The sequence below is a fragment of the Lissotriton vulgaris genome, chromosome 1_1 (assembly GCF_964263255.1).
Source record: "Lissotriton vulgaris chromosome 1_1, aLisVul1.2, whole genome shotgun sequence".
Taxonomy (NCBI): Eukaryota; Metazoa; Chordata; class Amphibia; order Caudata; family Salamandridae; genus Lissotriton; species Lissotriton vulgaris.
The window spans coordinates 109,845,868-109,873,318 of NC_141685.1; the positions used below are offsets into that span (position 1 = coordinate 109,845,868).

General features: G+C 42.6%; 1 protein-coding gene across 1 annotated transcript; it reads left to right on the forward strand.

The window, feature by feature from the left end:
- The first annotated feature begins 370 nt into the window (after positions 1–370).
- Positions 371–27,451, forward strand: LOC147737642 (uncharacterized). The gene is made up of 3 exons (XM_086939584.1): positions 371–2,028; positions 2,449–2,468; positions 27,323–27,451. Exons 1-3 carry the CDS (start codon positions 546–548, stop codon positions 27,449–27,451), a joined length of 1,632 nt encoding a protein of 543 aa, XP_086795710.1. The 5' UTR covers positions 371–545.

Below are 27,451 nucleotides of genomic sequence, written 5' to 3' on the forward strand. Positions count from 1 at the left end.
CCACAATAGTACTGTGCATGTTCTAACACCCTCAGTTACTACCTTTACGTCAGTGCAAAAAGGTACTTATCAGTTTAATCATTAAATATCAGACCAACACCTCATTACTGCATTGCTAAGAACCTATACAAATAGATTGGAGAGAAACATCAGTCACAAAATAATTTACTGCCGGAGAGGCTATTACCTAAAGACTATTATCTACTAGAACAATTTCAACAGGTTTTACAGGGCTGCTTCCAGACATATTTTGCTCAATTCAAGTGTTAAGAAGATTACACGCAATTTCCTTTAGAGATAAATGCTGAACAATATCTAAGCAAGCCCGACTCTAAAATCAGGTTCACTCTTACCGTGGCATAATAGTAAGAGAAAACTAAACATAGAGATATTAACCCTAGGAATACACCTTCTAAAAACACTGTTAGAACAAATTCAGTGTTCAAACCCGCCTCAATCAAGGCAAAATAACTGAAATTGGGGAAAAAAGTTACTTGTGCCAAAAAAGATACAGCTATAAATCTTATCTCACAGAATTTGACAGAATGCACACTGGGGGAAACCACTCTCAGTGCAATGTATGCCAAAAAAGTTTCAGGCGTAAATCTTATCTCACTGAGCATATGAGAATCCACACTGGGGGAAATCACTCTCCGTGCAAAGTATGCCATAAAAGTTTCAGGCGTAAATCTTATCTCACTGAGCATATGAGAATCCACACAGGGGAAAAACCTTATCAGTGCTCTGAATGCCAGAAAAAGTTTAGTATCAAAGCGAGTCTATATCGACATGCATTAACCCACTCTGTGGAAAAACTTTACCAGTGCGCTGAATGCCAAAAAAGTTTCAGCCGTAAATCTTATCTCACTATTCATATGAGAATCCACACTGGGGAAAAACCTTATCAGTGCTCTGAATGCCAGAAAAGGTTTTGGAACAAACCAAGTCTTTCTCGACATGTAATAACCCACTCTGGCAAAAAATCTTACCAGTGTTCTGAATGCCAGAAATGTTTCAGTCAAAAAAACATTCTCACTCAGCATAGAAGAGCCCACACTGGGGATAAACCTTACCAGTGCTCTGAATGCCAGAAATCTTTCATTTACAAACACAATCTCACTCTGCATAGAAGAATCCACTCTGGGGAAAACCCTTATCAGTGCTCTGAATGCCCAAAACATTTCAATTGTAAATCACTTCTAACTGAACATTTGAGATTCCACACTGGGGAAAAACCTTATCAGTGTTCTGAATGCCACAAATGTTTCAGTACAAAAAGGAGTCTCACACATCATATAAAGATCCACACTGGGGAAAACCGTTATCAGTGCACTGAATGCCACAAATGTTTCAGTGAAAAAAGGAGTCTCACACATCATATAAAGATCCACACTGGGGAAAACCATTATCAGTGCACTGAATGCCAAAAATGTTTCAGTGAAAAAAGGAGTCTCACACATCATATGAAGATCCACACTGGGGAAAACCGTTATCAATGCTCTGAATGCCAGAAATGTTTCCGAGACAAAAGAAGTCTTTCTCAACATACAATAACCCACACTGGGGAAAAACCTTATCAGTGCTCTGAATGCCCAAAAGAGTTCAAACTTAAATCACTTCTAACTGCTCATGTCAGATTCCACACTCGGGTAAAACGTTATCAGTGCTCTGAATGCGACAAATGTTTCAGTCAAAAAAACAGTCTCATTCATCATATAAGAACCCACACTGGGGAAAAACCTTATCAGTGCTCTGAATGCCACAAATGTTTCAGTCTAAAATACAGTCTCATTCATCATATAAGAACCCACACTGGGGAAAAACCTTACCAGTGCTCTGAATGCCAGAAATGTTTCAGTGACAAAAGCTGTCTCATTCAGCATATAAGAACCCACACTGGGGAAAAACCTTATCAGTGTTCTGAATGCCACAAATGTTACAGTGAAAGAAAGAGACTCACTCAGCATATAAGAACCCACACTGGGGAAAAACCTTATCAGTGCTCTGAATGCCAGAAAAGTTTCAGAGGTAGAGATGGTTACAAGCGCCATAAGAAAATACACCATCAAAATTATTCAGTGCTGTCTCCGGCTCGTACAGCTTAAAGTCCTCCACCGGATTTATGTGACTGGTCCTCGCCTGATTCGTATGGGATACTCTTTGGATGGGTTGTGTAAGCTTGGATGCGGCCTAACGGGCACTTTCCTCCATATTCTCTGGGAGTGTCCGGCGGTTGTGCGGTTCTGGAGTCGAGTGCATGCTGTGATGAAGGAGGTCACGGGTGTTGCGTTGTTGCCTGAAGCTAGGCGTTGTTTGTTGAATGTTTGGGAGCCGACTGATTATGATGTGGTGCAGACTCAGTGGGTGACCCTCGGGAATATGATTGCCAAGAGAGATATTGCACAGTTGTGGGGATCTCAGAGACCGCCCACGATCTTGGCATGGAAGGTGAATATGGACTGGTGCATGTTTAGAGAGAAGACAGTATATGTGGCGCGCGGCAGACCCAAAAAATGGGGGAAAGTCTGGGGCCAGTGGAACTCCTATCGTGGTGAAATATGTACACCTCCCTTCACAGACGTCTCGGATACTCCACCTTCCCCCTGAACCGACATTCCTACTAATGTTTCAGCTATAATGTTTCCTGGCTTGCAATTCCCCTTGCTTCCCCCCCATCCCGTATTGTCGATTGTATCAAACTGATACGCATTTCCTTCCTCACAGGACAATTCACCATTTGTAATGATTTTATTGCCTTGTTTAATTTTTGTTCATGTTCAATTTCTGTTGTGAATGCCAGAAATTCCTATTTAATTGGCACAGCCTCACTAACCATAAGCGGCTCCATACTGATGAAAAATCTCCTGAGTGTTCTGAATGCCAGAACAGCTGAAGAGAAAAACGCTATCTCACCATGAGAAACTCCACACTGGAGAAAATCCTTATGCCATAAAAGCAGTGCAGGGAGTGCAGTGGCTCTGATCTAAAGCGGGCTGTCAGAGCTCTCGGGGGTCCCAGCCGGGTTAAACAAACAGTTCTGTCTTGATGGCAGCTGCTGGCAGCCAAGATGGTGGCTTTTACTGCCTATCTGTGTTTATTAAGCTGCTGTGAGTGTACGAGGTTTGATGGGTTCAGATAGCTGCTGCGCTGGAGGGAGGCGGAGGCCCGGCTTGGGCTGACTCGTGTGAGCTTCTCCACTCCGGCCGTGCTGGTTGGCAGCTTCTGTCCGTCGCTCAAAGTGAGAGATTCTTTCGTGCGTTATAGGACTTAAAAATGCGTTTTAGATTTTACATCATGCTAGTACAGTGTCACTGCAGAGGATGTCACGAGCCTTATGTGCAATTGGAATATATACTATGGGATGAAACCGAAATAGCAAAAACACTGCAGGGTCCGCACCACCCGACTAGATTTGAACCCGTGGGTTTTGGAAGATAGCCCCTCCCACTGCAGAGATAAAACTACTGTACCTGTTCCTGGTTAGCTAGGGTCCAGGCTCTTTTCGGTTCTGACTGCTGGCTGCTTTTTTGCTTGGGCATACTCCCTACCAGAGTGCTCCTGGCCAAGTGTGCTGCTAGCTGCCGCCGTAGGACTGATTTCTGTGATTGTGAGTTCGGAGGGCGGGGGACAGTAACCCACATTATGCTGACTCTTCCCTGCCCCAGGCATACGCCCATTGTCCCGTATATTGTCATGTAATCAGCGGAAGTGTTGCCTTTTGTATTTGAAAGCTTTTGTAGGTGGCTGAACCTGTATTCTGAATTATGGAACCTGTTGACATCAAATGAACGGAAGGGCTGCTATTTGATTTTAAATATCCTTTTTATGGTTACAGATGTATTATTGTATTTAGTAGTGTATACATTAGTTTATTCTACCAAGGCATATATATGCTAATAATGAGAGACTTGTCAATTCTGGCTGTAACAAAATAGTTCGGATCCAACTGCGCTGGGTGGGTTGGGGAGAGGAGTGATGGGAATCTTATTTATTTATTTATTTATTTATTTATTGTAGAGTTTTATATAGCGCGAACAAGACCCGTGGGTATCAGAGCGCTTAACATCAGAATAGATAACCAACACAAGTGTTGACATTATAGGAAACAAACAGATATGAGGTATATAATAGAATGAATACAATTATGTGAACAGTATATATGCAAACAAACACATGTGCAAATCGCATTAATAGGTGTGATAAGGCTAAGCTTATATCATATGCCCATATTCCTAGCCGAGGTGAGGTAGGCGATGGTAAAGTTTTGGCTTAACAAGTGTTAACCTTTTCTAAAAACAGGGCCGTTATGAGGTAGATAGTGTGGATATGAATATGAGAGATAGTATATATGCGAAGCACAGGTACCAAGCAATTCGTATTAAGATGTGGGGTAAGGCTACGCTTATATCATATGCCATATACCCAGTCAAGATATGTTATCCCATTGCCCTTCAGGTCATTAGGTAAGAGTATCTCTGCATCTTATATAAATCTCAAGTCTTGAGTCACCAAATAGCTTTGATATTATTCCAGTTGGAGCTTCTCCTTCTGAGAGCAGCTCAAGGTCGGGGCATCTTATCTAAGCAAGGTATTTGCTCATCATGAAGCTCTTCACTTCCCGCTTAAATGATGCAATATTGCGAATTTTCCTGATGCTTGGAGGAAGGGAGTTCCAGATTCTAGGGGCCACTCCAGAGAATACTCTGTCGTAAGTCTTTTTCTTTCGGAATCTGGCTGGCCGCAATAGTAGACCAACGGCACTCCGAGCTGGTCTGTCACCTCCAGATATCTTAATTTTCTTGGCTAGATATCTAGGGGTGTTGAAGTGAAGCGCTTTGTGGGTTATACATGCTAACTTCATTTGCATTCTGGCTTCGTTAGGTAGCCAGTTTAATGCTTTCAAGTGAGGGGATATATGATCAAATTTCCTTGATCCTGTGATCAGTCTTGCCGCTGCATTGAGGCAGGCTTTTAGCGGAGCTGTTGACATTTTTGGTAGACCTGCTAAGGTGGAGCAGCCGTATTCAATCCTAGAGATAACAAGAGATTGGATAGCTAACTTTAGATCAATTTCAGAGATGTAGGGTTTCATTTTCCTTAAGTAGTTAAGGTGGAAGCGGGCACTTTTAGTCATTGCATTAATGTGAACTTTCATGTCGAGTTCTCATCTAGGGTGATTCCAAGCGATTTAGCTGATTCTACTAATGTTGGGGTACAGTTTAGTGCAGTCTCTAGTTTGGTCCATTCCCTTATTTCCGACTGGCACCTTGGTGGCGAAATTAGTAGAAACTCTGTTTTGTGAGCATTTAGCTTCAGGTGGTTGGTGGATAACCATTGCAGCGCTCTTCCTAAGGACTTGTTCATCCGATCAATGTCTTCAATGGAGGCTACCTTTATGTAAATTTGCGTATCATCCGCGTACATGTGGTAGGATATCTGTGATTCTCGGAGAATTTCTGTCAGTGGTTCAACATAGGTTAAACAGGTCTGGAGAAAGTGTCGATCCTTGTGGGACTCCTATTGTGTTAGGACATGGGGTTGAGGTAGAATGATTGACCAGGAATCTTTGTGTCCTGTTCCGTAAGAAGGAGTCGAACCAATTCAGCACATTTCCAGTTAGTCCCATCCTATCTCGAAGTCTGGTCAGTAAGGCTTCGTGGTTTACCGTGGTTTTCTTCGGTGTAGCAGGTGCAGGTTTCGTGGGTCCCACCATGATTTGCAAATCTATTGCTCACCTGTAGGAGTCTGTCAGCATTCCTCGGTCCCTGAAACCAGACCAGGGCATCAGTTTATTTACATTTTTGTAAACAAACCCGTGCCAATTCAAAATATCTTTTCATCATCCAGTGTGGTGTGGACTGTCGTAGAACATGAAACTTGCCTACTGGCCTGTCATTTTTTGAAACATTCTGTGAAATTGTTACTAAGCGTGTACTTAGGAAATTCCTCCCCCCGGTATTGTATGGGTTTGTGGCACACAACAGTTTGCTATGTTGAGAAAGGAACCCATATCCTTGTGCCCTGCCTTCTTTAATTCAGTACCCTTTAAAAACTCTTTAAGTTATAACGAAGCTGAAAATAACACTCTTCAGGTTTGTTGATTCACAAAGCGTTTTAGTACTTAATTATTTTTTATCTTCGACTTTGGAATCAGAGCACCACGTGGTTGTGAATGTGGCACCTGTGTTTCATAAAATATATCTATTTGTGTGACATGTTATTTTCAGCACTCTTCACAGCAGACACCAATTTTTATATATATATATATATATATATATATATATATATATATATATATATATATATATATATATTCACTGAAAAAAACATAGGTTTCAAACCAGTTATAGTTAGGAATTAGCCTTTAAAAAAGCTAAGAAATTCACTGAAAAAAACATAGGTTTCACACCAGTTATAGTTAGGAATTAGCATTTAAAAACCTTTTAAATTCACTGAACAAACCATAGGTTTCACACCAGTTATAGTTACCTGGAAATTTTACTGACATAAAACCATTGAAATTCCCACGTTATAGTTAGTTGGACTCACTATAACTTGCGCGTGCAATGCACTGCTGATGACGTCACATATTACATCACTCATGACATGGTCAGTGACATTATACAGGGCAGAGCTTCAATGACTGATGCTAGCCAAGGGATGCAATGTTGTTTAAGCTGTTGGAGTCAGAGAGGGCAATGCAGTCAAATCATAGCTAGGAATAGCCACCCTGTGCCTTATTATGTGACTTTCGCAGTGCCATCTTTTTGCTCTTCATTGTTTTGCTCAACATGTTTCTGATCTTAGCATAACAGCATTTCAAACGTAACCCAACTAAAGATGGCGGTCTGGAGAGCATGGGAGAAACCAATATTCCGCTTTCATTTTTGTGTACACAGTGTAAGATAACAGCCCAGAGACGCTGTCTAGTGATGTATTGGTTTTGTCCAGACCCTCGGGCAGGAAAGAACAGGTATCCTCCAAAGTGTCAGTGGTGCTGTACGCGGTAGGGATTGAGTAGTGATGTAGGCATTGCGGGTTGAGTGGTGATGTAGGCGTTGCGGGTTGAGTGGTGCTGTACGTGGTGGGGATTGAGTGGTGCTGTAGGCTTTGCGGGTTGAGTGGTGATGTAGGCAATGCGGGTTGAGTGGTGCTATACGCGGTGGGGATTGAGTGGTGCTGTACGCGGTGGGAATTGAGTGGTGCTGTAGGCGTTGCGGGTTGAGTGGTGATGTAGGCGTTGCGGGTTGAGTGGTGATGTAGGCGTTGCGGGTTGAGTGGTGCTGTACGCGGTGGGGATTGAGTGGTGATGTAGGCGTGGCAGGTTGAGTGGTGATGTAGGCGTTGTTTGTTGAGTGGTGCTGTACGCAGTGGGGATTGAGTGGCGCTGTAGGCGTTGCGGGTTGAGTGGTGATGTAGGTGTTGCGTGTTGACTGGTGCTGTATGCCGTGGGGTTGAGCAGTGCTGTAGGTGTTGGAAGTTGAGCGGTGCTGAATGCGGTCGGGGTTGAGTGGTGATGTAGGCTTTGGGGGTTGAGTGGTGCTCTATGTGGTGCACATTTTCAGCAGGCACACTCCTCCAGCCGTCAGTGCACACTTTCACCAGACATACACACCACCAGTTGTCAGTGCACGCTTTCATCGGGCACAAATACCACCAGCCGTCAGTGCACGCTTTCACCGGGCACAAACACCACCACACGTCAGTGCACAGTTCCACCAGGCACACACCACCAGCCGTCCATGCACGCTTTCACCTGGCACACACACCACCAGCTGTCAGTGCTCGCTTTCACCAGGCACACACGCCACCAGCCGTCAGTGCACGCTTCCACCAGGCACACACAGCACCAGCCGGCAGTGCACACTTCCACCAGGCACACACACCACCAGCCATCAGTGCACAATTTCTACAGGCACACCCACCACCAGCCATCCGTGCACACATCATTTGTTAACACATCCACAATTAACTATTGTAGCAATGGCAGTATGGCGCACTTTACTTTTAAACATATTCATCTAAAGAGCAGCATGCCACCATTGCTACAAAAATAAATACACATTTTTTTGTCCTACAATTTATAGACTTTTGTTGCAATTGGTGTTGCAATATTTTGCAATGCCAATAGCTCAAACTTAATGCGAGACCTATTGCATTGCACTGGGTGAACTCTCCCCTGCCTTTAGGAATGTAACTACTTGATAATCGGATATCCACACCTGGGTGGACTTTTTGACTAACCTGCTTATACAAATTGCACTTCATCAAAATTGTGGACACAGATGCCATACTGAAATGGTTTGTACGCAATGAACCAATTTCACGCCACACAATTCCACAACTAACAATTCCAATCCAACCCACATAATTTCACTACACACCACATGCATACACTCCATAACACATGGCTAAAAGGCATTGCCATTTACAATGCCATTTGCTCTAACTCAAATAAATCTGAGACCTATTGCATTTTCAATGCTTGTTGTTCTTGTGTAGAGTCTTGGAGGGTAGATTCTGCTGTTTCTAGAGCTCTTGGGCTGTCTGGTATCTACAATATACTCTTGCTGCTTCAAGGCTCCGGTCGGTCTGGGGTTCAGTACACTTCTGGGAAACTCATAACCTTGTGGGCTGGATCCATATTTTTGAACTCCCACTTGAAAAGGGTGTAAGTAACGTGTGCCCATCTCCCTTTCACAATTTGCATCATGCCTGTCCTATCTATCCTAGACAATTATTGCAAGTGTAAAAACAGGCCTCCTTTCGCAACTGGACCAACGGAAACTCTTTGTTTTGTAGCACATTTCTGTGTTTTTTTTTTGCATTTTTCAAATTATTTGATTTTGGGGATATTAAGTGTTTACAACAGGAATCTTCAACCTTTTCTGTAGTGAGAGCTACTTCTGATCAGTGAAAATCTTGAGCTACTCAAGGCTAATCATCTCGCGCATTGTTATCAGACAGTTTGTCAAGTTTGGCCTTTTAGATTGAGGTCTAATGATCTGTCTGCAACCTTCCGCGCCATGGTACTCGTATGATCTCAAGAAATGCCAAAGAAAATGTAGGCACCAATAACAATTTTGGAGGAAGAATTACAGCCTATTGTTCAAACACAGTTAAATCACTTTCATCATTTGCTTATAAACATTTAGCAACTCCCAGCCAAAAAGCTGTGATGAACTAACCAAATTCTTTTTTCCAAAGTAAATAAAATATTCCTGAATTTTAAGATAACACCTGATCATCTTTAGGGACAGATACAGTGGAGGAACGTACGATGAATAAACTAACTTACCATTTCCTGGTAATGAGTACATTCACCCCACTTTCTGAAGACAAAGTCTCTAATCTTATCAACACTATGAAATGTGGAGCCCTGTAGATTCTTGCCCTACAATCAGTTTCAGCTAGCATTTCTGCTCATCTCCCTTTGTTATGACAATGGTGCTCAAGTCCGTCTCTTTTCCAGATGCTTGGAAAAAGGCATTGATTTTGCCACTTCTGAAGACTCCTTCCCTCGATCCCTCAGATGTAAAGAACTACAGATCCAAATTGGTCCTTCCTCTTCCTTATGAAATTAAAGAAAAGGCCATGAATCAGGAGATCACCGCCTTTTTTGAAAATACTGACTGTCTGGATCCTACTCAACAGTAGAGTTTAGACCCTACTACTGTACAGAGTCAACCTTAGCGGCGGTAACTGAAGAGAACAGATCCATTGTGGATAGAGGAGATTAATGCAGCCTTGATCTTATTGGATCTTTCGGACACATTTGATACGGTTAACCATTTCTCTTTGGTAAGCCGTTTAGAAAGTGTAAGCATCAACGGTACTGCAATCAAACTGACCAGGTTCCTTTTGTCAAACAGAGAGCAATTGGTACCTTTGGAAGATTTGACCTCTGCTCCATTTTCACTTCATTGTGGGGTTTCGGAGATGTTCAATAAGGCTGACTTTGCCTAATGCATACAGCACTCAATTTATTTAACTAGTTCGATCCTGTTTGTTCTCTACATTCTTTTATGCCAGTGATACCCAAATAGTGGTATTGGTTACTGTAGAACCTGAAAAAGTGGCAAAAGATTTTAGAACGAGTATGACTAGCATCGCTAATTGGATGCGATTTGGTAAGGATTCCTCCTTCTGGAACACCTTTTGGTGGCCACACAGTCTCGAGCCCCTTCCACCCAGTCCAGAAGGCTAGAAATTTGGGTAGTCGTCTTGACTCAAACCTCACTTTTATTGACCACTACAATCAGGTAACCTCTTCCTGTTTCCTTATGTTAAAACACTCAATGAAAATCTTGCCCTTCCTTCCCATGAAGCTTAGGAAAAGTGTTATCCTGGCTCTTGTCGTATCAAAAATGGATTATTTCATTGATCTTTATATTGGCTCAATAGGTTGCAAACCGTCCAAAATGTGGTAGCAAGAGTGATGAAGAACCTCCCCAAATTCTGCTCAGCCTTTGAAGCCATTTAAGACCTCCATCGGCTGCCCATTAGGACAGGAATTAAATTCAAAGCCTTATGCTGTGCCCACAAGGCACTGCATCAGGTTGGCCCTCGCTTCCTACAAGATGCTCAAATGACATTCCCCTTCTCGTACTCTATGGTCCAGCAATACTAGGCAGGTATGTTTACCCAGAATAAAAAGTGTCCATTGGGTAGGAAGATGTTTCTCCTACTCCACCTCCAAATGGTGAAACTCTATCCAATCATTTGAGGTCAGCCTCAACTATTGAAGTTCAGGAAGGGACTTAAGGCGTTTCTTTTCAGGCCATAGTTTAATGTTCTCATCTAACTGCTAGGCAAATGTTTAGGTATTTTATATCCCTGACTGTCAGGTTTCAAATGACACTAGTGCCAAGATGCCTTTTTGGTAATCGTGCACTTGGTAAAAAAATTAACATTTACATTATCAGACTCTGCTAGATGCAGCCTGATGATAATAATATAAAATAAACACAGCCTTCCCTTAACTTTAAAAGGAAAATATGACCTTGTTCTTATTTAAAAATGAACTCAAAGCTGTGAGATAATCCAGTGGCGTCTGGGAGCTACTGGTAGCTCGCGATCGACTGGTTGCAGACACCTGCTGCACATTTTATAAAATTCAACCAAAAGCCATTCCAAATATTTAAGACTTATTTTCTTACCATGCTCCACTTGATATAATTCTTTTACTGGGCAGAGAGTCACCATGAGCCACCTGCCACTGTGAGATGAGGCACATTTCCCCACGTCAGCGGATTAACACTTTCTACAGTATATTGTTATTGTAGTGAATCTTATATGGTTGTGTCCCGTTCGGACAGGTTTGTATGTCCTGGACTGAATAGCTTTGAAATGAAACGCTAGTACAGTTGTTCAAATGTCTGACCTAGATTTTTCAAACCATTCTTATATTTCCTATGTATGTATTCGTTTAGGTACCACCAGTGAATTCACCACTCTATGAAGATTAATACGATCACTGGATGGTTTTGTATATTAAAACCCTTCTTTATACTTATATTGGTTTGAACACCATTTTTAGGTCTCGCTTGAGCCAGCCCGAATGCGCTGCTCTGCGAGGCTTTTAGTAAGGGCTTTAAACTCTGAACACACGCTTGTGTTTGTGCTTGTGCTTGTTTATCCTTGCTGTCTCTCTTTATCACCTTCTCCTTTTCTGCCTTTCCCTCTCTTGATTTGGGACCTTTTCAATGGTTAACAAAAAGCTGTAAAACCTGCTGACCGATCTTTGTTCTTTTAATAAGGCGTTTTGTTTTATCACCATGTGCCTGGAAGCTATGGCAGATTGGAGTACGACAAACCCATGAAAAATGGACCTCGTCTGACGGTTTCTGAGCAGTAACCAAGAAGAAATGAATTGCTTGGAGAGATAAACTGACCCGTCAGAGATCCCACGGCAGATCTGTGGAGACTCAAATTCACGAGCTCCTTCCTGCAAGGAGTTATGGGAACCAAATCATGCACACTCCGGGGCACGCCGTGCCCTCTGACCTTTTGCAGGCAACATATTTAATTTTAAATCCCTCCTTGCACAAAAAAAATTCAGAATGCCTAAGAATCCATTCTTTTGAAGTCCAGAGCGTGGGATCTGTTTTCTATATCTATGCGTTGTAATACCAAATTATGAAAGCGCCTAGATTTTTGCACCATATATGTCAAGATAGTTTAAGAGAAAGCTGTGTGCTGCCCCCTAAATCTGTTCCCTGCGGCGCGTGCACCATTCCAGGAATCTGACCCAGGGCTGGAGGCTCCCGCCGCATTTCTGTGCTTTGGTAGCCTGGTTCCTCGAATTTGCCTTCTGAAACTTTTAACCACGGTTTGTCCAAAATGCCTTCAGTATTGATACAGTGCCTATTTATTCCTTTACATTTACTTTCCAGTTGCCCTAGTAACATTTTCTTTTTGGGGGGAGGTATGTTTTTGATAATTCAGATGTAACTCCTGTAGAGGCGCACATTTCCACAAAGGATATCGCATTCACAGTGTATCCTTCCTGCTACATGGGAGATGGGTTTGGCCCGGAGTGTAAAAATCATCCAATTTTCTTTTGTATATTTAGAAAGCTTTTTTCCTATCCTTGTGCTTGCGAACATGAATTGCACAAAAAAAATTCAGAATGCCTAAGAATCTATTCTTTTGAAGTCCGGAGCGTGGGATCTGTTTTCTATATCTATGCGTTGTAATACCAAATAATGAAAGCCCCTAGAGTTTTGCACCATATAAGTCAAGATAGTTTAAGAGAAAGCTGTGTGCCCCCTAAATCTGGTCCCTGCGGCGCGTGCACCATTCCAGGAATCTGACCCAGAGCTGGAGGCTCCTGTCGCATTTCTGTGCTTTGGTAGCCTGGTTCCTCGAATTTGCCATCTGAAACTTTTAACCACGGTTTGTCCAAAATGCCTTCAGTATTGATACAGTGCCTATTTATTCCTTTACATTTACTTTCCAGTTGCCCCAGTAACATTTTCTTTTTGGGGGTAGGTATGTTTTTGATAATTCAGATGTAACTCCTGTAGAGGCGCACATTTCCACAAAGGATATCGCATTCACAGTGTATCCTTCCTGCTACATGGGAGATGGGTTTGGCCCGGAGTGTAAAAATCATCCAATTTTCTTTTGTATATTTAGAAAGCTTTTTTCCTATCCTTGTGCTTGCGAACATTAATTGTATTAAAAATACAAGCCTTGACTGAGCCAATAGACTCTTCGATAGATATTGTATGCTGTGTTTTTCTCTGCCAGGCGCACAACATATAGACTGTTCACACACTTTCTGTTGTATGCTACTTTCTGGGCAGATCAACTCTAAGCCCCTCTCTACTTCTATCCTCATGTTAGTGCAGCCCGATGCAAACAGAAATTGTAATGTATTGGCAATTATATAACGCTTACTACCCCTGACGAACATTGAGGCGCTTTTTCGGCAAGTAGCACGCTACTCCAGGATCCAAAAATGGTTAGTGATGAATTAGTGTAAGGAAATATAAAATTTATTTGAGAGCTGGACATGTTGGTCTGTTGGTCTGTTAGTTGGGTTCAAAAAGATAGTGGAGGGATAGAAGAGGGAAGGGTTTGCATTTATATAGCGCCTGCTACCCCTGATGAATTGTTGAAGCGCTTTTCGGCAAGTAGCATGCTACTCCAGAATCCAAAAAGATGAATAGATAGATCATTTATGGTGGGTAGGTTGTTTTATTATACACACACAACCGTAGGAAAATTAATAAAATTCTGTTGTAAAGTGGTATCCAAGAGGCAAGTATAGTCTCTGATAATAATGGATACAATACTGATAAGTTTTAAGTTGGCTTGCCAGCAAGACTGATGCCATGTAATGTTGATGCAAAGTCAGTTGTGCGGAAGTATCTTAGACTCTTGTTGAATTGTACCATCCACCTTGTAGGTACTACTAATCGTATCAGGTCCACGTTGTAGGCAGACACAAACACCTAAATTGTGCACTATTTATATTAAGCATAATATAGGTGACCAGATGACCGTAACCACTGTACAAGCTGTATTAGGTGCTCAGAAGTAGAGTGACATAGAGAGCAATAAACACTCCACTAACTCTGTCACTCGCTTAGTACAGACGAACACCAAAGGCCCTCGTACATAATGAGGCATCAGGGTGCACCCAGCCATCCGTATAATTATCACTAATTAGGAAAATTACAACAAGTGGTCCTGTGATGCTTGCTGGAATGGGAAGTGTTTGATTAGAAGGTGAATTGAATTAAAGTTTAGGTGACAATTTCACAAAAATGTATGGATTTTGTTTAGTTTTAAAATTGTTGATCTCCAAAAAGGCCTAAATCAATAACTTGAATTGAAATTCAAGTTTATCATTTGAATCGTATTGTTGCAAAATATATGATTTTGAGACCCATGAGGTGGTTCCTTTCCAGAAAGCATTCAGGTTGTAATCATGAGTCAAATAATGCTGAGGAGGTTAAAATATTCAAATTGAATTCTAATTACATATGAAATGTTTGATGTTCAATATATTTCTCTTAGTATTTTAATGTGAGGATTTTATTGCTTAAGGAAAATAATTAGTATTTGTTTTTCTATATGTAGGAAGCATTACATTAATGAAATCACTGTATCCCACCTTTTTCCTTTCCTGTTTTTTTATGAACGGTTCTATTGTTGAACTTTAAAGATTGCCCGAAATTAAGAATTGTGCTCTACATAACTTTGCTGTGTTACAGTATGTTGATTTTTATGTACAACTTTTGTCTCCTATGTGCATAGCAACTGATGTTTTGTTTTGCTTTAATAATCAGCTTATGTTTATTAGGTTTTATTATTCAATAAAATGTTTCAAACACAACAAATGGTTGTTGATATGTATTTACAACTGCAGCATTTTTATTGTAGGGGCGCATTCAAAGGGGCCAAAAATATGGTCTGCGGGTTGACGGAGGACCACATTGGCATCAGCAGGTTTGGGCATGTGATTGGGGTTATATTTTAGGTTGGAAGTAGGCGGAACCAAACATGTACATTGTGTGGACTGTGACTCCTGGAGTTATTGTGAGGGATATCATGCTACCCTGTAAATGAATCCCCTAGTGATTATTATCAACAAACTTTATTCGGTATTATAAAAGAAAACCATAAAAGTCATACATAAAATGATAAAACATCTTCCAAGTTCCAGATTGACAAATATAATATGTCCAAGTTAATCAGAACACAAGATAAAATTTCATGAATTACAGTACAGAAGTACCTGAGCCTAACAGCGACCCGAAAAAAGTTAAGCATATGCAAAACAGTGTCATTAGAGACGAGTTGTAAAAAGATAAGAGCTGGTCTCACCCGCCTAAAACCCACTTTTTTGAGAATGGGAATAATAAATAACTTTCTAGGGACAGCATTAAAACTACAAAACATTATAACGTGCATCATGTCCTGAGGAGACTCACCGTTGCAGCCACAGGGCTTGAGGCACTGGCCTCTATGGGAGCCACAAGGGTGTGCCATGAGGTAATGGAAGAGGTTGTGCTGAAACCGGGTCAATAGAAAACAATCATGGATGCTTTTAAGCCCTAGAAGATAAGGTTCGGTGGTTGGTACAGTTTTTAACACAATGTACTTACGCACACTAGGCTTACACAGCTCATTTCCCTCTCTATCACAGCAGCTCATTCTTTAAAAAACACTCTTTGACCAGAGAAAGGTCCCTCTTACATATGCGCTTAGGGTTAACGAATAGTTCCTACCTACCCTGGAGAGGCCAACTCTTATATACTGGAGCCATTGGATGCTTGAGACATGGTCAAGTGAAAGGCATTCCCATAGGACGTCTTTATTAAGTGTATTTTCTTGCTTAGCCCAAATATTAAGCCACAAGTCCAGGGGGCGAAAGCCAGTAAATCTGATAGGGAAGGCATCCCCAATTCTTCGTGCACGACATAAAATGGGGTGCTTTGTGGGACAGAAAGGGCCTTTGCAGGAAAGAGTTTTCAGCACTTTGTACTGCCCCTACCCCAATATGGCCCAATATCTCACCCCCATAGCTAACCTTTGAGATATTTTTGGCTTCATATATCTTCAAAAGAGACCCCATTGGCTTCCCTCCTACTTTGCTGGCAAAGTTAAAAACAGCTGCAAAAGCTTTCCCTAGATCCCCTTTCTTCCAAGTAAGCAAAGGGCACCAACCGAGGGAATCGTCAAACACAACTCCCAAATAGGAGAAAACATTTGTCTTCGGCATTGACGAAAGTCCGAGTTTAAAAGTAAACTGCTTAGCTTTACGATGTCCCACCTGCTTAATGAACAACTTGGCATGATTAAACAAAAGGTCCAAGTCCTCCATAAAAAGGGCAAAATAATTCAGAAGAAGTTGTAGGCCCCTAGCTTCCCTCCTATAGGACTGGCAGGCTACGCTCGTCTACCTGGGGACGATCAGCATTTGTGGCCAAAAGGGCCTTCTCCAAGGAATTAATATATAGGTTAAAAAGAAAGGGTGCTAAAATTACCCCTGACACACCCCTCTCTTGATGTCAAGCTGACTGGACACTTTCAGATCCTTTGAATAGCGGACAACCTCGGTTGAATCACGGTTAAGATCCCTCAGAAAGAAAATGATGTTACTGTCAATGCCAATGGAGGACATCAACTGCCACATCTTGGACCTATTGACACAGTTGAACGCTGAGGACTGGTCCATGAAGGCTAGGTATATGGGGCTGGAACGAGCCTCAGTGTATTTGTTCAGAACCATGTACAGGTTTAAACGACCTGAGCGAAAGCTGTTTTGGAAATCGGATAAAAAGTTATTTTCATCAACCCAGGATACATGTGGCCCACCACCTTCACCATAGAGTCCAGAAGAGAAATAGGCCTATAACAATAGGTACTGTCCCGATCTCCCTTTTTAAATACTGGGACTATAATCGATAAAGCCCAAGAATCTGGGCTGATGGGTTTCTTTTCCTGTTTAACACATGCTCAGCTACTATAGATTCAGTTTTTGGTTGCATCTTACTTTATTGTTAGACCAGTAGTATCCATTTTTGTTTTGGCATACTGTGGATGGGGGATATAATACTACTTGGTCTCTAATCACTTTCCCCTTGGACCCATTGTTAATTGTGTATTTAGTGTAGGGATGTCCATCACCAACCTGGCAGCCGCATTTTGCACAAGTTGTAAACGTCGCAGCTGCCCTTTGTTGATGTCTAAATATAGGGCGTTGCAATAATCCAGTCTGGACAGTATCAACGCAACCACCACGTTTTTACGAGCTTTCAGTGAGAGGAACTGAGAGATCTTCCTTGTGATCCGGATGAGCCCGAAACAGGCGGCCACTGTTCTGGAGACCTGTAGATTCATTGAAAAGGGAATCATCTACCACAACTCCCAGCTTCTTCCCCTGGGAGACTGGGATATGGCAGGCACCCAGGGCATCAGGCCACCACTCCCTAGACCAAATGTTAAGGCTATCTCCAAAGACCAAGAACTCTGTCTTCTCACCGTTCAATTTGAGATAGTTTTGCACCATCCAGGACGAGACTGCTAACATGCAGTTCTTAAAATTCTGTGCGGAATCCCTGACATTATGCGTGACACCATAATTTGGGTGTCGTCCGCATAGGACAAAACTTTCAACCCAAATGACTTTACCACCCCTGCCAGAGGGGCCACATAGATATTAAATAAGGTGTGGCTCAGAGTCGAGCCCTGAGGAACCCCACAGACTAGAGGGGAGGACTCCGAGTGGAAGCTGCTCAATTTGACTATTTGGGACCGCTCCTCCTGGAAAGAAGTTAGAAGATCCAAGGCCGAGCCCCGACCCCTATCTCCCTAAGATGCTCCACCAGTCTCTGGGGAGACAGGGTATCGAAAGCTGCTGAAAGGTCAAGTAAGATCTGGAGGGTGGTGTACCCTGCATCCACCTGTACTCGAATCTTATCCACAACTGCAGTGAGGGCTGTCTCCGTGCTATGGAACCTTCTAAAGCCATGTTGTGAGCTATCCAAAATCTGATGTTCCCTCAGATAGGCACTCAAATGAGAGTTCAGATGGACTTCGAGGAGTTTTGCTAGAACTGGCTGAAGGGAAAAGGGGCAAAAAAAATTCAAGTTAGGCGGGTCTAACGAAGGCTTTTTCAAAAGAGGCCTGACCACAGCCGCCTTCCATCTTCGGGGATACTGGCCCTGTGAGATGGCTAGATTCAGGACCACGGTAAGAAAGGGGACAAGGGCCCCCTTGGCTCCTTTCAGGACCTTAAGAGGGCAGGGATCCAGGGGCGACCCCGATTTGATTCCCTCAAGTAATTTCCCGAGCAAGTAAACGCTTAGGGCATTCTTTCTTCACTTTGTGGTTCCTGAATCTTGGAGGGTCCTGAGCCGACGCTGCTGCCCTGCTCTGTCTTGTCCTCCCGCCGCCGCACATGTCACCGCGGCCGCAGTGAGGAGGACTACAGCATCCAGACTCCTCAGCGGCTGACGCCGCCCCTGCCAATCACCGCGCCCGGAGGCGATTCAAAATCCACTTGCCTCCCGCGTCGCGGGAACGCGCGTGAGACGAGCCGGGCGAAGCCCGGGCAAAGGGCGGGCCGTCCTAGGCCGTCACAGGCCGAAGGAGGCCGGGCTGGGCCCACTCCTTTTGAAGTTCATCTAAACAGAGTAAAGGTACTGTTTCATATTGGTCGTGAGCGTTTGTCGTTAATCCCCCTCATTGAGCTGGCGAGCCGTTCATAGCCCTGCTCATTACTCCCTTATATATTGTGCTATCGATTTATAATCATTGACTATGTCTGGACCTACACTGAGTAAAATATCTGTGTCTAAACGTAATGGTACTTTGGAAGATTTTATTTCAAGAGCGGAGGCACTTGTAGAACGTGAGATGGACCTTGTACAGAGAAGATTTTCCTTGGACACTTCTACATTGCCGACCTATGTTACCCAAATGGACACGTCAACATTGGAGCATCCATTATCTCAAACGGCCCAAGTTATGCAAAATCCTAATAATGAAAGCCCTTCTGCGATTCCTTTTCAACCATAAATCAGGCTATAGTCAACTTAGCGTCAAGCCCGGGCATTTCGAGTAGATTACGGACTGCGAAGGCTCAAGGGGGCAAATTAATAGTGAGAAGAGCGATAATTCGACCAGGGAGAAGGAAATCAGCTAGAAAAAAAAGAAATCTGTTACCAAAGGGGGGGTCACACCTAAGGAAACTGTAACTTTAGGGCTCATATTAAGGACCATGGGTACACAAACTGAAGGCATTTACGTTAATGATTCTTTAAGGGATACAGGAGTATTAGAAGGCATTGAACAGTCAATGACAGTCTTTTTAAAAACAGCTCTATCCTTAATTCATAAACAAAAAGAAGAGTCACTGAACAGTAAACTCCGTTGATTGAATGCTGAAATTGTCTAACTTAACACCGCTGTTATCCATATGGGGAAGAGCATAGATGAAGGGAAAACACTAGTAGTGAAAGGTCAAGAGCTGATCACTACACTAAAAGCTCCACTAATAAAGATTGGGGGGCATATTGATGTACAAGCACCAGTGGGTAACACAAAGGATATAGGTGGGACTAATCTAGATAGACCATGCCCTAATGCCACCAAGGAGTTGGTTGGTCTGTCTCCACCTAAGAGGAGGATTCCACCAACTCCAATTATAGATAAGGATATATATGGTGCCCCACACAAATTAGGTAGCGATATACAATACAGCCCTAAGGGGACAGATTTGGTCCCTAATATGGATGCATTGGACCTCCCTCCCGCCTCATGCCCCTATGTCATTGTGTTGACAGGTGTTCCGGTACTAAAAAGAAATCAACTGGAATCTTGGAGTAATTTAAAAAATAAAACCATCGAGTTGCTAGCCAAACATAAAATTTTTAATCATAGGGCACCCAACGATATCATAATGGTACGAAGGGTAGGGTGGGTGGGAGTCTCATCGAAAGACATCACTGGGGACTGTATAGTCATCAACTTTAGACACCCACATCTGGCTCGATCCCTGTTAAGATCCCAAGAAGAAACTTCCACAACTCAAACAAACATTCATGCTCTTCCATTGCTTTATTTCTACAAACCTCATCACATTAAAACTATAGCCTTCCCCAACATTATAAGTTTGATTGCTCTGTCCAATAGGTTCCAAGAGCTATCCCAGTTGGAAGCAGTGGATTGACTGCATCCACTACACACCCAGGGGAGTCAGGCAAGGGTGGAATCTAATACAGGTATAGGCAATAAATCTACCATATGTGTAAATAATGGAAGAAGTGACTAAGGATAACATGTGTGGCAAAGATGTAGCCATTTCAATTGAAGTGACCCCAGATACTATTATTAATTCCACTGTATCTACTGAGCCAATTGACACTTATTTAAATTATGTCATGGAATATAGCTGGTTTAAGGAAGAACATAATAGACCCGGGGTGGAATAAATACATTGAGAAATTTGATATATGTCTATTACAGGACACGTGGGCTATTAAGAATGTACACCGTGTGGGTTACAAGAGTTTTTTTTATTGCAGCCACCCCTTCACCCAGAGGTAGGCCATCCGGAGGCTTAGTTATCTGGACTAAAATCACCATCAATGGAACAGTGCAGCAGCTAGAGACGCACTCTCCCGACATCCTTGGCATTAAAATAGTGACTGGGCCCTGCATGTATATAATGTTTATAGCCGACCTTGCCTGGTATCAAAAGAATCACTAGTATTTGCCCAATTGGAAAAGATCATCAGTGAGAATAGTAAAGGTGCAGGTGTAATATTTGGAGGTGATTTTAATTGCGAATATGAGCCAATAAAGGGACTGGAACATATTCACGAGGAGGAAGACATGGTAAACGAGATACCTGAAATATCCAGTTTAAAATCGGTCTCTTGCACATCTCTTGCACTTCAAATAGTGAGTGTAATGATGATCAATGGGCTAAGATCATGTAGTGGCCGTCTCCCTTGATGGCTCCTACCTTTTATAGAAATAACTACCATAGAAAGTTAGACTATATAGTTTTGTCCCTCGACCTTTGGAAATATGCGATTGATTACAAGGTAGAGCTAAGATTGGAAAGTGACCACCGGCCAATTGAATTACTATTAAAAGGTACGATAATACCTAATATTGCAGACCCCATTAGTCCCCACCCTACAAGAACCGATAATGTAATTGTTTCCAACAACCGTCGAGCAGTCAAATGAGTAGAGATTCTGGACAATGGAACTAAGTTAGCCAACATGTACAACTTATTAGTCTTAACCTATTCCCCCCTTACATATACTGATGCTCCAATGGATAATGGATGGGGATTTGTTTCTGGAATTACATAAGGGATTCTTTAGTGCAATAGTACCAATGCTAACATAGACAGTTAAAGCAGATTCAGCAATTGGAAATAGGCGGCCCATTGGGAAACCATGGTATAATAAAGCCTGCCGGAGGGCCAAATCTGAACTAATAAACTCAATTAAAACCAAGGATAAAAGCTCAAAGGTAAGGGAAGCGCGACAAAGATATAAGAAAGTTCTTGTGAAAGCCAAATCAGCCTGGGATGATTTAATCATGTTAGCGGCAACAAGGAACAAAGATTCTTTTTTATTTTTGAAATTAGTGGGTAATAAAAACCACAAAGAAAAGGGTACCGGAGAAGTATATCTGGAAGAAAACACGTGGATAGGCCACTTCACTTCCCTATACGCAGCCCCGGATTCTGAGGTCGAGTGGGACTGCCACCCAGTATCTAATCAGGAAAAGAGTATCCTGGAGTTTGACCTGGAGGAAACAATTTTAGCAATAAATATGGTGAAAAAAAGTAAAGCCCCCGGTTTAGACTCCATTCCAGGAGATTTGTATAAACACGAGCCGAGCATCTGGGGGCCGTATCTTAATCACTTGTTTAATTTTATAGCTGCGGGAGCTGAAATACCTGCTTTATGGAGGGGGGCAGTAATTATCTGTATCTTCAAAAAGGGGGATAGGAGAGACCCAGTAAATTACCGTCCTATCAGTTTGATAGATGTACTGCAAAACATATACGCTAGGCACCTTTTAAATAGAATTAACCTATGGATCGAAAAAGGGAATGTACATTCCAAATTCCAAGCGGGCTTTAGAACCAAAATCAGCACAGTAGATCAAGTGTTCAGGTTTTGCTGTTTGACATGGAAATACATTAGTCTAAAGAAGGGACATTTATTGACTTAAGAGCCGCTTTCGACCTTATCCCCAGGCATCTGTTGTGGAAAGCACTTGAGGAACAGGGACTACCAGCTAATATCATAGAGCAGCTAATAAGACTACACCGTGACAACTTTGCTAGGGTAAGGTGGGGCCCTGGGGGTGAATTAACGAGTCCTATCCCCATACGAAGAGGAGTGCGCCAGGGCTGCGTCCTGGCGCCTACCCTCTTTTCCTTGTTTATTAATGATGTCCCTATTTATTTTAGCAAATGTAGAAATGATTCACCTAAACTGGGGGGAGAGGTGGTGTCATCACTACTGTTTGCAGATGACACCATTCTAATATCTCAAACTGCAAATGGCTTACAGCGTCTTCTCAACTCCTTTGCCTCTTACTGCAGTGACAAGGGATTAGAGATAAATGCTAGCAAGACCAAATATATGGCCATAAACCCTCACAGCTCTTTCAGAGGAAATCTGCTCAAAAACCAAAAACTGGAATATGTCCAAAATTTTTATTATTTGGGGGTCTCACTTGATTCTAAAATGCAGTGGAAAACCCAAATTGAAAAAAGTAAGCTACTCTTAATTCAGAACAGTCACCCCATACTAAAAAGGCACGGGAATAGCCAGAACAAAGCAGTGCTCCCTGCTCTTGAGGTGTACCGAGCTAAAGCTCAAGAGGCTGCCTTATATGGGGCCGAACTGTGGGACCCTGCATGTAAAAAATCATTTGAGGTGAAAGAAAATATATTCTATAGATCTCTTCTAAAGATACCCGTGCGCACCCCTATAATCCCGATGATGTTAGACCTCAAGATGAGGCGCACTGATCATCTCGCAATACTTAGACCACTAATGTTCTGGGTACGGTTATGGACCACACCGACACTCCTTCATTATAGAGCAGAGTTAGAGGAGCTAAAAGATCTGGATACCTCCAATTTTATCACATGGTTCACACACATAAGAGTATGGTTTTAGAGGGTAGGTCTGTCACATTTTTGGAATAGCCCTTACGCATTAACCCCTAATTCAAGCAAGACACTAAAAGCTATCTTTTGGGCCTATATGAACGAACACAGAACTAACGACATATCAAATGGCTCTCTAACCAGAGAATTTCTGTTGTTCAAAATAGACCCCCACTATGAATCCTTCCTGAATGAAGTGAACCCACCACTAGCTAAAACCTTATACCTTAAATTCAGGTATACAATACTCTTGTTAAAAAGTTGTGTTGCAAGGTGGAGCAATAACAGTGATGACAAATGTACCATGTGTAATGGAGGTGGGAGGTAGGACATCACGCATGTTCTGTTCTTCTGCCCTGCCTATAAGGCACAACGGATAAAGTGGATTAAACATCTTTGTAGAAATCTAGGAGTGCGGAGGTGCAGAGATGCAGAAAGAATCTTATTAAAAGATACGCGTCAGGTTTTTGTATTTGGCATTAGTAGGTATTTGCTTGCAGTGTATTTCATAAGGAAAAAAGCGGGCGAGAAAATATGAACCTAAATAAGATCACTGATTACAGCTGGTATCGATAATGTCTATAGGAAATGTTTACATAGTATTTATTTATTTTTTTTAAGAAAAATGTTACATTTACAAACAACTCATATTTATATCCCTACTGTGATTAATTCGATTAACTAAGGCATATGTGTAGTACTTATGTATATACTGGTTTTATAAATATTTTTATGACTGTATTTTATTGTACTGCCTATGAACTTTTATGATATCTTTTTATCGAAATAAAGTTAATTGAATTGAATTGAATTGAATTTCCCGACTAATTCCGGAGAGAGGATTGGAAAAGAAGAGAGACTTGCTGAAGTCACCTTTCTCGGACTGTCACTAACATAGGTTACAGGGAGACCACTGGGTGTCTTGTTCGCGTTTAAGATCTCCAACTGCACATAAATGTCCGATATCTTGGAGCAGAAAAAGAGGCCAATCTATCACAGAGCGCCTGGGATGGCTCCACCGCATCTGAGACAGTGGGCGCGACAAGGGAGTTAAAGATGTTAAAAAGCTCCTTGGAAGATGACAGGCTCTCAGTTTAGAATAGTAGCTTCCCTTTTCTTCGACGATGGCTGCTCTGTAAGCTTTCAGGGAAAGCTTATGTAAGTCTCTACCCTGTGGTGCCAAATCCCTCCGCCAAATCCTTTCTTTTCTTCTGCACACTTGTCTCATCTTACGTAACCGGTCAGAGAACCAAGGTGCAGAAGGCTTCTTCCTTGCCGAATAATAAGGTTTTAGAGGGGCCAGGGTATCCATCACCACTATGATCTTCTCAGAGAAGATATCAGCCCCTGCAGTAGCACTTAAAAGTTCAGAGAGCTGAAAATCAGCAAAAGCAGTGGCGACCTCTTCACTAGTAACCAAATAAAAATTTCGCTTTTTGCCCACCTCCCTATTGGCAGAGCTGGCGGAGCCTGATCTCTTGCCCCTTAGCTGAAAAGGAATAGCATAATGATCCGACCATGCCAAAGGGAGTGGCACACCCAACACCACCACCGATGATCATTGGAGAAAATTCCATCAAGGGTGTGACCCACAGAATGTGTGGGGAATTCAACTAGTTGTGCAAAACCGCAGCCATTCATGCATTCCATGAGCGTTTGCGTGTCCAGGTTCGCTTTATTTTCTAAATGAAAGTTAAAGTCCCCCAGAAGAGTAAAATTGGCTCTCTCCAGGTAGGGTTTAAACTTATTGCACAGGTCTTGGCTAAACAAGGCCCTGGAGCCCGGGGCCTATAACGTAGGACCCCTGAAAAGCTCTCCGTAGGGGTAAAATTCATTGAAAAATATAGGGCCTGGTAAGAATCCAGCGACGAAGTGAGAGGTTCAGATCTAAAAGTGAAGGAATCCCTGAGCAAAATACCTAGGCCACCGCCCGGCGCCCCTCCCTGTCCAGTCTAAAAAGTCAGAAGCCAGCTGGAATAGCCTCTACAAGCTCTGGACCAGAAAACTGATTTGCCCAGGTTTCAGTTAAAAATACCCAGTCAGGGGAATGTTGGAGCATAAAGTCTTCAAACGCCACGTATTCTTAATCAGGGATCTAGTGTTAATGAGAAAACCCTGTAGTGGCTTGTTACTTTTAATGGGGATTTCACTAGTTGCTCTACCCAAGTGACTACTCACTTGTCCTCCTAAGCAGAAAATGCGGCACTCTGTACAGGCAGACGGCCCCTTTCTGTGCAGCCTTTCGATGTTAAACATACTATCACAGCACAGTGTGTTCCTCCTCCCCAGTTCCAAAAGCGCCTCCCTCGAATACCATAGCCTGGGGCAGTCAACTCATGGCAGAGAGGCAGCATCCCTGGCCCCTGGAGCGGTCTTGGTGCCGACGGGGGCAGACGGGCTTGCCTTTGGCATGCCCGCTGCGCGTGTCCGCTGCACGGAGGACAGGGCATACTTATTATGTAGGGAGACTAGTTTAGCGCATTAGAGCTCCAACCCCCATGTCTCCACCCCTTCACCAGCCGGCCGTAGGAGAAATGAAGCCACTTTCACCCTCCACACAAACGGTATAGACCGCGGTGGAACGGGGTGCGCGGCAGGCGGGAGGCAGCAACAATCAGGAGAACAAAGTGCAGAAAACAAAATGTGCACCATAATAATGTAAAAAAAAACAGTAGTATTTTTAAAAAGATAACAGCATCCCCGTAGGATTCAGAACGCAGGATCAGTATACCTGCAGTGCATGATGTCCCCACACATATAAGTGTTGAAATCCCCTGTAAAAAAATGTAGTGATAACTCTGACCTTTCAAGATGCTATCCTGAAGTACAGACCCCAGCAGAGTTATATTGCCCTCAACCCGGTGTGTAACTCCAGCATTGCAAAAGTTTACCAGAAGTAGCTTGCTCTTTCCACTGGACAACAAAAATCACATGTGAATTGAGAGAGACATACTGTGAGGTATTGTAAGAAACTGGCTCTGTATACTGCACCAAAGTGAGGTACAGTGTGTATAGAGTCCAAGGCCCTCCAGAGGTAGGCAGAGGTTAAATTTAGATAGAACCTTACTCGCTAAAGTGGTAGCTTGGTCGAGCAGTGAGGCAGTATCAGAGGACACTGGGATGTAGGTAAGAAGGTCCAGTCTTCCTTCTCAGACAGCAAGGCAGTCCTTCTAGCAACAGGGCAGTCTTAAGGCAGCAGGGCAGCCCTTCTTCTGTAACTTCCACAGCTCCAGGTGTGCTCTCATGACATCATCCCCTATCAGTGCTCTGAATGCCACAAATGTTTCAGTCAAAAAAGCAATCACACTCAGCATATAAGAAGCCACACTGGGGATAAACCTTATCAGTGCTCTGAATGCCAGGAAAGGTTTTGTAACAAACAAAGTCTTTCTCGACATGTAATAACCCACTCTGGAGAAAAACCTTACCAGTGCTCTGAATGCCAGAAATCTTTCATTTACAAAAACAATCTCAATATACATAGAAGAAACCACACTGGGGATAAACCTTACCAGTGCTCTGAATGCCAGAAATGTTTCAGTCAACAATCCAGTCTCACTCAGCATAGAAGAGCCCACACTGGGGATAAACCTTTTCAGTGCTCTGAATGCCAGAAATGTTTCAGATACAAACAAAGTCTTTCTCGACATGCAATAACCCACACTGGGGAAAAACCTTATCAGTGCTCTGAATGCCAGAAATGTTTCAGATACAAACAAAGTCTTTCTCAACATGCAATAACCCACACTGGGGAAACACCTTATCAGTGCTCTGAATGCCAGGAAAGGTTTAGTAACAAACAAAGTCTTTCTCGACATGCAATAACCCATTCTGTGGAACAAACTTATCAGTGCTCTGAATGCCAGAAATGTTTCAGTGAAGAACGCAGTCTCACGCTGCATATAAGAACCCACACAGGGGAAAAACCTTATCAGTTCTCCGAATGCCAGAGATGTTTCATTAACAAAAGGAGACTCACTATACATACAAGGACCCACACTTGGTTTAAACTTTATCAGTGCACTGAATGCGACAAATGTTTTAATGAAAAAAAGATTCCTCACTCAGCATATAAGAACCCACACCGGGGAAAAACATTATCATTGCTCTGAATGCCACAAATGTTTCAGTCAAAAAAGCAATCACATTCAGCATATAAGAAGCCACACTGGGGATAAACCTTATCAGTGCTCTGAATGCCAAAAATGTTTCACCATGAAATCTCATCTCACTCAACATGTGAGAATCCACACTGGAGAAAAAAAATTATCAGTGCTCTAA

Bases quoted from the DNA above. Each gene is read 5' to 3' on its own strand.
- LOC147737642 (XM_086939584.1), top strand. From the start codon at position 546: ATGCACACTGGGGGAAACCACTCTCAGTGCAATGTATGCCAAAAAAGT. The intron at 2,029-2,448 runs GTAGAGATGGTT...TTGGCATGGAAG, and splicing joins ATGCCAGAAAAGTTTCAGAG to GTGAATATGGACTGGTGCAT. The intron at 2,469-27,322 runs GTTTAGAGAGAA...AATCACATTCAG, and splicing joins GTGAATATGGACTGGTGCAT to CATATAAGAAGCCACACTGG.